At 46.4% G+C, this 10,852-nt stretch overlaps 1 protein-coding gene across 2 annotated transcripts in view; it reads left to right on the forward strand.

The window, feature by feature from the left end:
• Positions 1-301: 301 nt before the first annotated feature.
• srgap1a (SLIT-ROBO Rho GTPase activating protein 1a) overlaps positions 302-10,852 on the forward strand; it is a 102,844-nt gene continuing 92,293 nt past the window's right edge. For both annotated transcript variants that reach the window (XM_031564517.2, XM_031564519.1), the window contains exon 1: positions 302-1,061. In XM_031564517.2, coding sequence (XP_031420377.1) covers positions 995-1,061 — 67 coding nt within the window. In that variant the 5' untranslated portion in view covers positions 302-994. The remainder of the gene's footprint in view (positions 1,062-10,852) is intronic.

Below are 10,852 nucleotides of genomic sequence, written 5' to 3' on the forward strand. Positions count from 1 at the left end.
AAAATCAGAGGCTGATTTATTTTTAGTCAAACTTCCTATCAATCAAACCCAGTTATTGGCTGTTGGTGTTAGAGACAAATCAACAAGTTGCTTATAGTGGGCCACCCGTATCTGGAATAAAAAAAACCACATAGTCATAGGTAAGCCTAGTCCTACCTGCCTAATTGTTGAATATCAAGTGCTATGATGAACCTAAAGTTAGACTACAGTTAATTGCATCTGAACAAAAATACAACTTGGCTACCACAATTTAAAGTGACTTGAGCCTATAGTAAGACGGGAAGTATTTCTAGGAGACCCCCTTGAGAGTTTCATTCAACGACCTATTCAGAACGACTGGTGAGAGAAGTTGTCAATCTATTCCATGTTTCCGCCGAGTGCCTCTCCAATCCCTCCCATTTTCAGGGACAATCCGACAGCTGCGCTGCAGACCGACTGAGCAATAACGGCGAAAGACTGGAAGTGTGGGACGGGGCAGCGGTTATGAGCACGGGAGGAAATGTTAGCCTCGCCACAGTCGTTAATCGCTACATTGGTACGACATATTACACAATGAATGTTGCGCCTATGCGTCATTTTTCCTTCCACGAAGAACTCTTTTGACTTCAGAAAGGACCAGTTGGCTGATTGGAGAGTGTACAGTGTTGTTGTGCCAATTGGAGATTCTGTGGCTTGTTCAGTTTGCTGCTGTTGCTTGCAGGCGGCTGCTGCTCTCTCCGTGATTTCATTGATAACAGATTTCTGGGGGCTCGGAGAGTGCATACGGCTTTATCAAACGTGCCTCGAAAACAATGGACTTCAGTAGTCATCGTGTTTGTTGGTTTTAGTCTAAAAATATTGAGACAAACACGAATTTCTTTTTTCTTCATGTAGCCACTTTTCTACGGGTGGGATGCAACGCTTGTTCTACTAGGCGGACAGCAGGGCGAATTGTTGGCAAGTTTTGAACTCCAGATAACTAAGCTGCTCTTTGGCGCTCACAAAAGACTTTAAAATGTCTAATCCCCCGAAGTTCAAGAAAGATAAAGAAATAATCGCGGAATACGAGAGTCAAGTAAAAGGTAAGATACCATTTGGAACCTTTGAAACGTTTACACGAATCCAGTAGCCTAATGAATGTTTTTTTTAATCATTCAAACACGTTTGTCCAGGCTAAAGAAGCAGCGAGACATCGTATTTTTATTTGTGCAAAATGTCTTAAAGAAATTTCAAAGCAAACTAGCTTGCATCTGGTAGCTATTATTCTGGTTACAGGACTGTGCAGTCGTGTCCTGTGGGGACGTTACAGAGATCCTCAGAGGACATGTGTCTGTATTTTCAGCAGTGGATTAAGGAGTCTTGTCGAGGGAATCAAATCATAAACATGTCTACAGAGTTGATTTTTCGGTGACTTGACAGCTAATAGCCTGAGCCTGACCGAATGTTGTTTAATTGAGCACATATCATTGTTCTGGACCCATGTCCTGTATGTTTAACCCCATTTAGACCATGTTTAAATGTCCATATAGTAGAGAATTCTAATTTGAAAAGTAAAAGGCCTCGCAGTGGTCACTGGCTGCCCCCTGTGTCGCAGACTTTCAGAAACCCGCAGTGCCTTATTTAAAGCCTTAATCCATCCGAAGAACACCAAGCGTTCTTAAATAGCTCCCCTGGCTTTTGAACTGTTGTCTGTCTGAATCAGAGCGGGTCTGCGGTCAGCTGACAGGACGGAATGAAATGTTGTTGCAGAGTTCCTGATGACGGCAAGGAGCTGTAAACACTCAAACGTTTTCCTAACTTCCCCGCTGATCCTTTCAGTCCTCCATAAACTGAGAAGACTTCTGCTGTCTTGCCTCTCTGTCCTTCGCTTTCTTATTTTAACCTTTTCATGCCTGAAGTCAACATTGAAAATCTGTTGTAACCCCGTTGATTGGCTGGTGTCCGGGAACACCGTCTCCATGGTTGTGGCAGATTGAAATACTGTTTATTCATGCTGAGAGAGGGAGAGAGTTGAGTTTGTGTATGCTTGGACTGAGGCCTTCATTTGGCAGGAATGTGCAGACCCCCTCCCTTGCGATGACTCAGGCCTTTAATAGTACTATGATGCACGGTCACACAGTCATTGTAGGGGCGGGTGGAAACTTCTTGTTGGGGTTCAGGGAGAGGAAGAGGCATGGTAGTAATAATAATAGAAGGACATTGCTGAGATCAACAATCATGTGTGCGTTGGTGGTCGCCACAGCAAATGCTGGCAAGTAAGCCTACTGCGCTTGTTCCAGGATATGTATAACTTGACACTCACTACATCTCAATCATGCTTCACTTAGCAGAGCAGTCTCATCATGATTTATTCTGGACCAGTCCGTTAACAGTTATGTATATTTGAGAGAGGATGTGCAGTGTCTAGTGGTCAGCACACATCCCACGAGAGGAACGTTCATCCTCTTGTGCTTGTCCGCATATTGAGCGGTTTCAGACTGTTCCCTATGCACTGTGATTGTTACCAGGGTAACCACACACTGTTAACTAAACGTCAAAGGGAAAAATGCATTGAGTACCGTCCAGGATAAGGTGACCATATTTCAGAGACAAAATCCGGGGACATTTTCAGTTCAGACACGTAAACACCTCAAAAACAGTGTAATGTTTTTATCTTTGAAAACGGAAACCAGGGACGTCTGGTCACCCTAGTTTCAGCAGCATAATCATTATCTTTACCAGGCTCCCATTGACCTCAACCCACTGTCCTGTAAATAAAGAGAAGAATCTTCAGATTAGGGGGATCTTTAAAATCCATGTGTGTTAATTAATCCTTCTCCTACTGAAGAACTCTTTGCTGGTCTAGAGGTCAAAACTCAACACTACTTTGCAGCTGATGTCAAGCTGAAAGGGTCAGAGGTTTATAAGCAGGGACATGAAGAGCCTTTCGCGGGTAACAAGCCAACAGACTCATTTCCTAACTACTCTGGCTCTGATACTGCTGTGTTATGTTTGCATTGTCGGTGTACAAGCATAGGCCCTATATCTTTGTGTGGACTACCCCACCACCTTCTCGGTGCTCTTGTGAGTGGCAGATGGTTTTGAATAAGGAGATGGGATGGGTGGTGCCATGAAGACACCTGGGATTACCACAGCTAAATGGTGGTGTGTAGGGCCACGGGATTAAGGTTGAGTAATCTGGATGTCAGGTATCGATGACCTCATGGTCACCAGCCTTCTAGCCCTGATACTCTGGCTAGAGGTTGAAATCCCTTTTAATAAGCTTACACTTAGCAGGGCCGTGTATATTTGTGTGTGGGTGATGGCCATAAATTACGTTTGTTTGTATGTGTGTTTGTTGGTGTTAATTGTTTGTATTCTCTGGATTTCAGGGCCTTCTAACTAATTAGTCCTCAGCCTTTGTTGGTAAAAGTCTGTGGAGTTTTAGAACACTGCCATAACTGCCTCAGTCCTTGTGTTGGTTGAGGCTTCCGTTGTCAGTTTTGCGGTCTTGAGATGTGTCTGTGTGCGTGTGTGAGGAAAGTCGACAGCCAGCCGGCTACTTAGACAAGCTCTCCTGCTGATGAACAGGCTTTGTTATTATTGTGTTTGTTTGTATCGAAGGCCATGATGTGCCACTTAAGAAAAGTTTTGGCTCCTCTCCAGTGTCTACATGTTGCTACTGTGTAGCATCTCCCAAATGTCCTATCAGTAGGGCAGACAGCTTTAAAACCCAAAACACGTTTCATAGTTGTGGTTCTCATAGAGATGAGTCTGGGTCACTGGCTGTGATTCATGCATCAGTATTGATTTCAACAAGAGGAGCGCAGCAAGCAGTAGCTGAGACGAGAGGGATGGACTGAGAGACGATTGACTTGACTTAGTTCGGTAATGGCAACTTATTTTTGTTCTAGTACAAATATCCTTTAAAATCACAGGGAAGTAGACAGTTAGGCAGAGTGAGATGCAGAGACTGTGACGGTTGGGATAGCGCAGATGGTTTGTGTGTGATGCCCTGGCACTCTGTGGTCCTCCGTGAGAGAAAAGATGCTGTGCCCTTGGACGTCTTGTTGGACCAGGGCCAGTGCCAGCTCCCCTACTCTCCGTCTGCCCCCTCAGCAAACCCTCGTGCCTGCCCCATCACTCAGCCACGCTCACACCCCACCTCTGAGATTTCTCCACACACATAGGCAGAAGAAATGAAATGTCATGCAGCTCTCAGTCTCTTTTTCTCCAGTGTGCTCTGTGCTCTCTCTACCACTGCACTCTCTCTTGGTGTTGCTGTCTCTGTCCAACCTCTCTCTCTCTCCCTCCCTCCCCCCCCCCCTCTCTGTCTGTCTGTCTGTCTGTCTGTCTGTCTGTCTGTGTCTCTCTCTCTCTCTCTCTCTCTTTCTCTCTCTCTCTGTCTATCGCTCTCACCTAGTCTTGCTGTCTCTTTCTCCCACCTCTCTCTCTGTCTGTCTTAAATAAGTCTTTTTAGCTCTCCTTTAGCTCTTTCCCTTCTATCACTTTTCTCTTCTCCTCTCTTTTCCTTTTCCCTTCCTTTATCTGACAGCAATCAGCCAGCATATCTTCCAGTGGAGCTGACACAAGCATTCAGAACTTACTTAAGCTCCTAGCACTTTTCTTGGATAAAAACCCCTCAGAAACTGAAGGCGTGTGTGTTTGCGCATTTAAATGGAAGTGCTGCTCTATAAGGTAGCTTGACTCTGTCAGGCTTGACACTGTGTTCTGGATTTTGCTATTCCCACGGTACAGAACAGCTTTGAAGAGGAGCACTGATACCAAACTTTGAAATGGCCCAAATTTCTCACTTTGGGAAACTGTGCCGGCGACCTGGCACAACGTTTTTGCTATGTGCAACGTCCCCCCCCCCCCCCCTTCCAGCTCCATGTGATTCTATCTTTCCCTCTCTCTATCTCTCTGTCTTTCTGACCTTCACTTAAATTCTTGTCATCCTCTGTGCAGTTCAGACGCGAGCAGCATGCCTCTCTCACTAAGCTGGTAGTGAGTCCTGGAAACGGTGGCCTTGGCAGCCGTCAGCTGAGAGAGAATTTCCTGGCACGTGTACTCATTTTAACGTGACCATGCACTCTCTCTCTGCCTCTCACCTCCACTCCTGCCTCCTGTCTTTATCTCTATTTATCAGTTTTTCTCTCTATTTCTCACTCTCCTCTCTGCCTTTTTCTCTTTCTCGCTCTCTCTCTGCGTCACTCCTTCCTTGTCTCTGACTCTCCCCCTCATCGTGTGAGTGTGGTGCCAGGTGGCTGGGCGAGTCTACAGTTGTTATTGTTTTATTTTGCCCTCCTCTGGCCAGCTGTAGGAGAAATTACTCTGCTTGTTTTCACTTGGTCAGTGCCTTTAAAGTGTTTTGTGACCCCCCCCCCCTGTCATTTTCGGGTGGGGTGACACCCTGGCCCCCTCTGGAGAGGCTGCTGACAGGCCTCCTGTCCCTGAGCATCATAAAGTTTGACCCAATGACCCCACTCCCATGTGTGTGTGTGTGTGTGTGTGTGTGTGTGTGTGTGTGTGTGTGTGTGTGTCCCACCATCTGCCCGGCTCCTAGTGTGTGGAGTGTGTCTGATGTGCCTGTGAGCAGTGTGTCCAGCTCTCATTGGTCTGTTGGCCAGAATACTCAGCAGTATTCAAACGGAAGAACCAAGTAGGTGGTTAGCCAACTGAACAGGCTGTAGAACAATCAATATTTGCCACATCAAGTATCATGTGGCCAGTGATCAGACAGGGGGTTGATGACCATCATTATACGAATAGTCATGTGAAATTTACAAGGCCAACCATTTTACCTGCTTCACTGTCTCTGTTTAGTCACATGTTCAGAGTGCGCTAGGCTGTTCACTGAGTTTGAACTCCTTAGGTAGACATCACTCACAAATCAGCTTTCTTTCTCCTCACAAACATTCAGACCAAGATGAACATCGTATCTGTCACCTTTACTGTGTGACTGTCATTTTGACTATGACTTGGTGTTGGTGTGACTCCTCATACATACACTCTCATGTATGGTCTGTGTGTACGGGATGTCCATGCATGCATAGACTGAGGGGATTACAGAGCTCAATATGTCCATATAAGCGCCTGAACATCATTTGCCTGTCTGTCTTCTTTATTGGAATGCTGGTAGTCAGTATTCTCTCTCTGTCTCTCTCTCTTTCTGTGAAATGAGAGACACATGAAAAGAAGGAGTTTCATCTCTTCTCTCTGCCCGGAGGCTAAAACCTGAACCGAATGTCAGGGTTGCATCTTTTTTCATCAACCGCCTGTTTTATTTGGCTGGGTTGGGGTGTGTGTGTGTGTGTGTGTGTGTGTGTGTGTGTGTGTGTGTGTGTGTGTGTGTGTGTGTGTGTGTGTGTGTGTGTGTGTGTGTGTGTGTGTGTGTGTGTGTGTGTGTGTGTGTGTGTGTGTGTGTGTGTGTGTGTGTGTGTGTGTGTGTGTGTGTGTGTGTGTGTGTGTGTGTGTGTGTGTCTCAAGGACACACTCTCTAATGGTTTAGGGAAGAGACCATCTTACCAGTCTATTGTTTTTAAGCTAAAACACTTCATGCATGTATCTTAAGGCAATGAGCAGAAGGTAATGTAATGGCCACATCGTGCATGGCAAATCTCCATTGAAAATGAATTAAAAAAACAACTTAAGCGAGTTGATTTTCTCCTTGTATTTTAAGCTGACAAAATGTTCTTTAGGTCTGCTAAACTTTTAGGTCAAAGCGTTGTCAGTACTTGAGGGTTAGATCTGGCGGCTTGGACGAGGCGATCAGAGCAGCCGGAGGTTGCTGCGAAGGTCGTTTTATCACACAATGCTGAGTTACACCTCCTGTACCTAATAGACTCACTGCTGTCTCTCCTCACTGTCTCGACTCCGTGAACGTGCTAATTAGGTCGGGTCAGAGGTTCCAATAATGTTGATGCTGTTGCTAACGGCAACGCCGCATCGAGTGGTGCACGAATCAGTGATGTGACGTGAGTTGGCATGGGAGGGTGTATTAATTTGAAATGTAGGTCATTGAGGTGTTTGTGTCAGGCCTCTCGCAGTGTGAAATGCATGACACTGTTTGGATTGGGTTAATGGCAGTGTCTTGTCATGGTTAAATGTCAGTTTGCCATTTGAACTTGTGTGACAATTTCCCGATTCGGGGACAGACATTATCTATGATGGATGCATTCGTAGTCATAATTTGTTTGGCCCTTTGTGAGTGTGTATGGACTGGGTGTGTTTGGTTTCGAAGGACTAATGCTTATTTCCTCTTCCTGTTGTGTGTCCTAATAGGCTATATTACGGTCTTTCTTTCTCCCTCTTTCTTTCTTTCACATACACATACCATCTGTTTGACTAACCCATGCCGGGTGCTCTCCCTACTGGTGCCGTGTGTGTGTGTGTGTGTGTGTGTGTGTGTGTGTGTGTGTGTGTGTGTGTGTGTGTGTGTGTGTGTGTGTGCGCGTGCATGTAGTGAAGGCAGTAGGGGTGTGAAGTTATTGACAGGACCATCTGTGGTCACTCTTGGTTTTCTCCTGTTTAATAAACTCAGCTAACACCTCCTTCTCTCTCTCCCCCCCTCTCTCAAACTACCACTACCCCCCCAAAACCTGCCATTTCCCACCCACAGTGTTTTTCACTGTGGCCCCAACAAAAGCCAGCATCCAACCCCGGCGCCCCTGACCCAACCCCCGGCACCCCACACAAAGCCACACAACGCCACCGTAATTCAGATCCCATTGTTGGAGCTGGGGCCTGCAGGGGAGAAGACTGGCCATTAGGCAGGCTGTAAGCCTGTGACTGGGACTAGCCACTCACGGGGCGGGGGTGGCACACACATGCTGGGACACACAAACCGCAACTCACCGACACAGCCGAATCGCACCTACGCAATGGTGTGCCAGGTCACACCAAAAGAATAACCAGATCACACCAAAACAAGAAAATATTTATTTACATCAGACAGGTAACTGAATCCTTTGGGAGTGCAGCGGGAGGAGGTGCAGCTAACCATGCGGGCTGCTGTGAGAGCGTCGCTCAAAGTGCTTTGAAGGTTAAAGAAAGGAAGCGAAAGGAAAGAGAGGGAGATATGGAGGCGGAGAGAACGAGACAGGAAGTGGAGAAAGAAGAGTAAAGGGAAAGGAAAAGGAAGACACAGCGTGAATGAAACCAAATCAAGGGAGATGTTGTACAAAGAACCTGACTGGGGGGAGAGGAAGTACAGGCAGAGAATGTAGAGAGGGGTTACGTGAGGGAAAGAAAACAAGCACATGCAGCAGGAAGAACGGGTAGAAAAAGAGAGAGAGGAAATGGCACAAAGAAAGAAACAGATGGACAGAAGGACAGTCTGGTGGTGGTGGTGGTGGTGGTGTGGTGTGTGTGTGTGTGTGTGTGTGAAAGAGAGAGAGAGAGATAGAGAGAGAGACATGGAGGCAACAACAGATGAGTGGCACTGAGCTGGAAGCAATGGATGTTCAGGGGATGGGCGGTGTAGGCAGGGGTCACGTGGTCACACGGTAACAGCACCCATGTTCCCTCAGCCTCTGGGCAGCGCTGGTGTCAAGCCCACACAAGCACATGGGCAGCTACCTCAAGCTTTGTTTGTGTTTTCTAATGGAAGGTGACTGTAAACATCCTGGAAAGACAGACTATCAACACACACACACACACACACACACACACACACACACACACACACACACACACACACACACACACCTCTTCTATCCTTGAGTTTATTTGAATGAACATTGTGACATCTGCCTGGATGGCCTTGCCTGCTATTTTTACAAGCCTGACTAGCCTCAATGAGTCGTGAGGCATGGCCTCCTCAGGCGGTGTGTCCAGTCCACCCAGGTGCCCGTCCTGCTTTAACCTCTATTGTGGCTCTGCAAAACTTGACTGATCCAGAACCTGACTTATTGATTGCCACAAACTTCACTGATCCTGAAGGATACAGCAGGAAATTTCAGCCGAAAGGCTACAGTGAGGCTGTATCACTGAAATCTCTATGTTGTATCTCTATGGTGGTGCGTGGACACATAGACACAGGCAAATGTTCCCGCTTTTTTTTACGGGCTCTCATCTGATTCGGATCGGCTGAAAACTGCGGAGCATCTGTCCTGTCTCTCTGTGCCTTCCTGAGTCAGTGCGATCGTATCTCTGAATGGGTATTACTCTGCAGCTCTGCTGAGACTGGAAGATGTTGCCCTGATAGTGGCTTAGGCTCTGGAATGCCTGCAGCCCGGACCTGGCACAGCCCCGCGCTGCCGTCAGCTGCAATCTGAGATGCTGTGCATGAGGATGAGGCCCAGTATCAGCTCAGTGATGAGTCATGCAGACAAATTAACATCTGGTTCTGTGTGGGCTTTTTTAAACCGGAGCATTGGATTGCCGTAGAAATGCTTCCAATCAATTATTTAGCATCCTCTTGAGTTGCCTGATTGGTACATGTTCGGGTGCAACTCCCATTCATGTTAGTGTGTGTGTGTGTGTGTGGCAGTACCACATAAACCAATAAAGCTGTTGTGGTGAAATGTGTTGCCTAGTGTATGGCTCTTCTGGTAATCCTCCATTCTCCACCTTGGTTTTTTGCTCCCAAGTTCTGGCTTGTACCATACACCTCATCCTGAGTCATGATTATGACACCGCTAGCTGGAAAGCCATTATCTGAAGGTAGAGACGATTGACTTGAGCGTATTTCTGGAATTGTCAACGCTTAGCTAAATGCTTTTGAGACAAGCTAATGCAGAAACAAAAGGAGTCACTGGCATCTTGCGTGTTATTAACCTCACAGAAACACCAGTTAGCTGTTTGGCCTTGTCATAAGCTGCTCAATCTTTGCTACCATATCGATCACATCAGTTACAGGTACAGGAAGATAACTAATTGATTTGTTTAAATTTGGTTTTCTGTGTTGACTAGGTGCTTCACTTCTGTGACCCTGTGTTGTAATCACAATGCACTGTTTTTGGAGTGTTACTACTGTGGAGTGCTACTCAAAGCGCAGCACACTGAAAAAGACGTAAGCATCACACCGGTCCAGTCAGACAGAAGGAAAAGGAGAAGTGCATAAGCGCAGCCGCCCGAGGTGTGGGGTTTTAGGACCTCAGCTCTGTGTCCCATCAGGCCTCTCTTCCCGGAAAAGATAAGCAGGTGTGGGCTGTTGTGCATGTCACCATGGTTACCACACACTCATCACCTCCCCTACTCTGTTTATAACATGTCCCATGATGCAAGAGTAAGAAGGGACCCCTTCCCAAACATCAACACCTGCTCCCTCTGTCTCTTTGCCAGTAAAAAAAAACCTAACATGTGTTGCACTGTTATGCAACTGGAATGGCTGTTAGCCTATACATCCATAATGTATTGTCTCACGTACCTGCTTCCATAATTGGTTTTAATCTTTTGATGGACAGATGGTCCCGTCCTGTGTTTGTATTTGAGTTAAGTAAGCTGGCAAATTGTGTACACCTACTCAAGCAGAGCACTGGAGTTTCATGTTTGTGTAGTGTTGAGAGGGTTGCATCAGCATCAGGTTGTCAGTTGATCACGTGGCTATCACAATAGCATTCATACCAGAGGATCTTCGGTGTGTGTGTGTGTGTCTGTTTGTGTGTGTCTGTCTGTGTACTTGTATGACCATTTTAGTCTTTTCAGTTTTCTTACTTTCTTTCTTTTATGTCTTTGTTTGCTTTCTTTTTCTTTCTTTCTTTCTTTCTTTCTTTCTGTCTTTTTCTTTTCCTTCCTTCCCTCTGTCATTTCCTCCGTGTCGGACGGGCCACTGGCACTCAGCCCAGCCACTCTTCTTGTCTCTGCCTCCCATTCAAATTAATGCAATTCCAAACAATCAGATGTTTGGCCCGGGCCACAACAGAGCAGCCTTTTTATCCCTGGGCCGACG

The sequence above is a fragment of the Clupea harengus genome, chromosome 3 (assembly GCF_900700415.2).
Source record: "Clupea harengus chromosome 3, Ch_v2.0.2, whole genome shotgun sequence".
Classification (NCBI taxonomy): Eukaryota; Metazoa; Chordata; class Actinopteri; order Clupeiformes; family Clupeidae; genus Clupea; species Clupea harengus.